The 4,899-nt window shown below is 37.2% G+C and overlaps 1 protein-coding gene across 1 annotated transcript; it reads left to right on the plus strand.

Moving 5' to 3' along the window:
* Nucleotides 1-433: 433 nt before the first annotated feature.
* On the plus strand, nt 434-3,244 carry LOC142638718 (disease resistance protein RPM1-like). Its single transcript, XM_075812787.1, has one exon. It carries the CDS (start codon nt 434-436, stop codon nt 3,242-3,244), a length of 2,811 nt encoding a protein of 936 aa, XP_075668902.1.
* The last annotated feature ends 1,655 nt before the right edge of the window (nt 3,245-4,899 follow it).

Below are 4,899 nucleotides of genomic sequence, written 5' to 3' on the forward strand. Positions count from 1 at the left end.
AAAGCTATTGTACAATAATAAAAAATTATTTTGTGATAAATATGATTATGAAATGCATTACTTTTCATTAAATTAGTTTAAATTACAAAATAATAATAATAATAATAATAATGAGACCACCTTAAAAAATAATCACGCGCAACGCGCGAGTTTGCGACTAGTTGTTATAAAATCAATAGGCGATGACTGTTTCATTCTACTGCACCTGGTAGGCTTGTGGGAGATCAACGAGAGTAGTTCCAGCTTCAGAAGATTTGGAAAGTCAATAAAGAATGCAATGACCTTGGCCATATTGCTCAAAAGGTAATATTGTGAAACATAAGCGAGTCTTTTTTTTTTTTACATTTGAATGTGATTTTATTTCAATAACATCTGGTACTGAGTTGGTTCATCATCAGTTAACTGTGGCCAGTGATCTAAGAAAGGAGGATAAATGGCAGAAAGCGCAATCAGCTTAGTAATAGAGAATTTGGTCCCATTGTTAGCACAAGAAGCAAGATTGCTAGAGGGAATCCATGACAAAGTTGAGAGCATCAAAGGTGAATTGGAGATCATTCGGTCTTTCCTTAAGGATGCTGATGCAAGGGCCGAGAAGGTAGACATGAGCAATGTAGAGAAAATATGGGTGAAACAGGTAAGTGAAGAAGCTTATCACATAGAAGATGTCATTGACGAATACATACTTTACTGTACAAAAGGTCTTTATGGGCGAAGTCAACTGTTCCATTTCTTCCTGAAAGTTTTTCAATTTACAATAAAGCTGAAAGCAAGACATGTGATAGCCTCTAGGATTCAAGATATCAACAGAAATCTCAAGGAAAAGAGAGAGATAGCTATAAGATATTGCTTCAACACTATAGAGCAAGGAGAACCAAGTAGTGATGCTAGAAGTGTTGCATGGTCAGACCCTCGAGTGGCATCTCTTTTCATTGAGGAGGCTGAGGTCTTGGGCATTGACTCTCATAAAGACAAGTTGATAAATTGGCTGGTAAAAGGACCATCTAATCGCACAGTGATTTCAGTGGTTGGCATTGGTGGTGTTGGCAAGACCACTCTTGTCAAGAAAGTTTATGACAATGAGAAGTTGGTAGCACAATTTGATTGTCGTGCTTGGATCACTGTGTCTAAATCATACAAGATGGAAGAGCTATTCAGAGATATGATAAAGCAGTTCTATGAGGCAAGGAAGGAGTTTGCACCTAAAGAAATTGACACAATGGAAGAGATAAAGCTTATTACAGTATTAAGGCAATATTTAGATGGAAAAAGGTATGTAGTTATTTTCGATGATGTATGGGATACAAATTTTTGGGAGCATATAAAACTTGCTTTACCTACTAAAACTAAAGGTAGTGGAATTGTAATCACAACTCGAAATGAGGATATTGCTCCCCCTCACATTGAATCTTCTTCATATTATGTGCACAGGCAGCAACCTCTACCTTTGGAAAAAGCTTGGGAACTCTTCTGCAAGAAGGTGTTCCAACTTGAAGGCGGAAATTGTCTCCTTGAATTGGTTGAGCCGTCACAGAACATAGTTGAGAGATGTGAAGGATTGCCACTAGCAATTGTGGCTATAGGCAGTCTTTTGTCAACCAAAGACAAGGTTGTGTCTGAGTGGAACAAATTGCCTTGTAGTCTTAGTTTTGAGTTAGAAACTAATTCACGTCTAAGAAGTATCGCCAAAATTCTCTCTCTCAGCTATCATGATCTACCTTACAATCTCAAAGCTTGTTTCTTATATTTTGGCATGTTTTCAGAGGCTTACTCCATCAATTGTGCAAGACTACTCCGACTATGGATAGCTGAAGGTTTTGTAAAAGAAAAGCAAGGAAAAATATTGGAAGACGTTGCACAAGACTACCTAAACCAACTCCTTCATAGAAGCTTGGTTCAAGTAGAATGGGTTGATTATGATGGCAGTGTTAGAACTTGTCGAGTTCATGATATGATCCATGAAGTCATTGTTTCCAAGTCAGAGGAATTGAGTTTTTTTCATGCTTCAATAAGGAATTGCTCAGGTTCTAATAGAATTGGTCGGCGCCTCTCTATCCATAACAATTTGGATACTCCATTGGAGAGAACTACTAGTTCCAAAACTCGTTCTATTATTGTTTCTCGAGCATATGAAGTGCCCAATTCTTTTCTTACTACTTGTTTGGAAAATTTCAAGCTCATGAAACTAATGAATTTTGAAGGTGCTCCTATCGATTACATTCCTAAAGAAGTGGGAAACCTATTCCATCTAAGGTATTTAAGCCTTAGAGCTACGAAAGTACAGATGCTTCCTAAATCCATAAATAAACCACACAACCTAGAGACTTTGGATTTGAAACGTTCCCTTGTGTCCGAGCTACCAACGGAGATCAGTGGGCTTTGTAAGTTAAGATATCTTGCTGCCTACATCCAAAATGATGATATTGAATACCGTATAAACTTTCGAAAAGCTATAAAGGTACCAAGTGGCATTGGGCATTTAGAGTCCTTACATAAGTTTTATAATGTTGAAGCTTGTAGCAATGCCTTCATTGCAGAATTGGGAAAGTTGAGGTTGTTGAGGAAGTTGGAAATCACTAAATTGAAGAGAGAAAATGGTAAGACTTTATGCATTGCACTAAAGAAAATGAGCGACCTCCGATCGTTGAGAATTTGTGCAACAAGTGAAGAAGAAATTCTTGAATTACAATTGATGTCTTCTCCTCCGCCCTTCTTACAATGTCTCATCCTAGTTGGGCGACTTGAAAAGTTGCCGGAATGGATTTCCAATCTCAAGAATATAGTTACCATTGCCTTATACTGGTCAAGATTAGCAAATGATCCATTAAAGGTCCTTCAGGCTCTACATAATTTGATGAATCTTGGATTTCATGATGGATATGAAGGCGAGCAGTTGCATTTTGAGGGAGGAGGCTTCCAGAAACTTAAGTATCTAATGCTTGAAAAGTTGGGAGGATTAAATAGATTGAAAATAGACGATGGTTCCCTGCCTCTTCTTGAAAAGCTTCAAATTGGACACTCCCCACATTTGAAGGAGGTGCCCTACGGAGTTCATCATCTGAAAGGCCTAAAAAATCTTGAATATTATGAAATGCCGAGGGAATTCGTGCTTAGCATGCAACCAGATGAAGGCCCTAATTTTTGGAAAGTCAAGCATGTTCACTCTATTAGTTTCTGGTATAGGATTCAAGGGGAAAAGTATAAAACTTACAAGCTTGGTGATCCAGAGTTGTTGGATTTTTTATGAAGCTAATTCAAGAGGTGAGAACCAAAGTGCCTCACCACTTTCTAGAATTTACAGGTATAATCCTTTAAGCTATTACACTGCTATATTTATGACGTTAACTTTGGTTCATAGTTGCAATAAAAACTTTTTCTTCTCTTTTTATCCTTTTATTGCCACAGAATGAAAGATATATATTTTTTTATACAAGATAGAATTCTACTCTAGCCTAATCTAAATGTTATATGTGTGAAACTCTCTCCTAGAGACTTGAACCTCGGCCCTTGCCTCCCACACTTGCATAATTTTTTATACTTGTAGAGTGACCACTGCACCAAGAGTGTGAGATGAAAGATATAATTAATGCAGAAGGAAATGGTCCAAATTATTACTACAACCCTTCAATCTTCTTCTTCTTCTTCTTCTTCTTCTTTTTTTCATACTTTGTTCCTAATTAAATAGCTTTTATTGTAACAATTAACTTGAAGCTAATCAATAATTGTGGAATTTTATGTGGTCTTAGGGGAAATTTGGTTGGATTTGTCCCCATCAAAGCTGCTGGATTGGACTCAACACAAGGACACCAACCTGAAATAAGAGGGTCTTCTTCATCTGGGTTTTTTTTCCCTTTTCTTTTTTGGTTTCTATTTGGTTTCCGAGAAAGTTTGCTAGGGGGAAATTTGTTGAATTTTATGTGTTCTAAAATTCCAATTTCCTACTGGTTATTTTTGTTTAGGGTGTTTCTCAATTGTATGGAGGTGAGATGATGTGGAATGTATTTATGAATTCAAGGATTTAAGATAGAAAAATCAAGGTGCTTTTGTGTTTGGTTGCCACGAAAGTCAATGAAAATCTTGGATTTCTAATTTTGTTTTGTTGGGGGCCGTTTTTTGTTGCACAGCCACATGTTGTCTGCTGGAGGGGTGACCTTACTAGACCCAAATTGAATGAGTTGCCCACTGGCATCCACCATCTAAGAAGTCTTAAAAAATTGCAATTTTATGAAATGTCGAGCAAATTCATGCTTAATTTGGTACCAAATGGAGGCCCTGATTTTTGGAAAGTTGAGCATGTTTCCTCCATTCGTGTTTGGAATAGGATTCAAGGAAGACGCTACAAAATCTACAAGCTCAATGATCCAGAGTTATTGGACTGTTTGCGACGGTAATTCAAGAGATCGAGAACCAAAGTGTGCTCACCACTTTTGGGAAATTACAGGTATAACCTCTAAGCCATTAGACTACGTATTAGTTATTATATTTATTGTATTACCAAAGGTTCAGACGTACAATAAAAAAATTTCTTTTCTTTTATTCTTTTGTTTATTTATTTTTTTTTTTTGTGCTATACAATGAACATTTCAAGTGGTGAGAGGGAGACGAAAATTCAAGCATATTGGAATAGCCTTGTGCGAAGTTAATTGAGAACCAAAGTGCCACTGCTTTCAGGAAATCACAGGTACGCCCCCCTCCCTCCAAGCCATTAGAGTATTAAATATACGATCTTGAAACTAAATATTATTTCTATAGATATAAAGTTCAATAAGCTTGAACTCCGGTTGAGCTTTGAAGCTCAGCCCAAAATCTCAAGTTCTCAATGCTGACCACTCGACCCACTGGAACAACTGGAGCGTGCGCTCCAAGTTCCAGGGGATATTTTTAGTGAATCAAGTGTCTCTT

Source organism: Castanea sativa, chromosome 6, assembly GCF_040712315.1.
Source record: "Castanea sativa cultivar Marrone di Chiusa Pesio chromosome 6, ASM4071231v1".
NCBI lineage: Eukaryota > Viridiplantae > Streptophyta > Magnoliopsida > Fagales > Fagaceae > Castanea > Castanea sativa.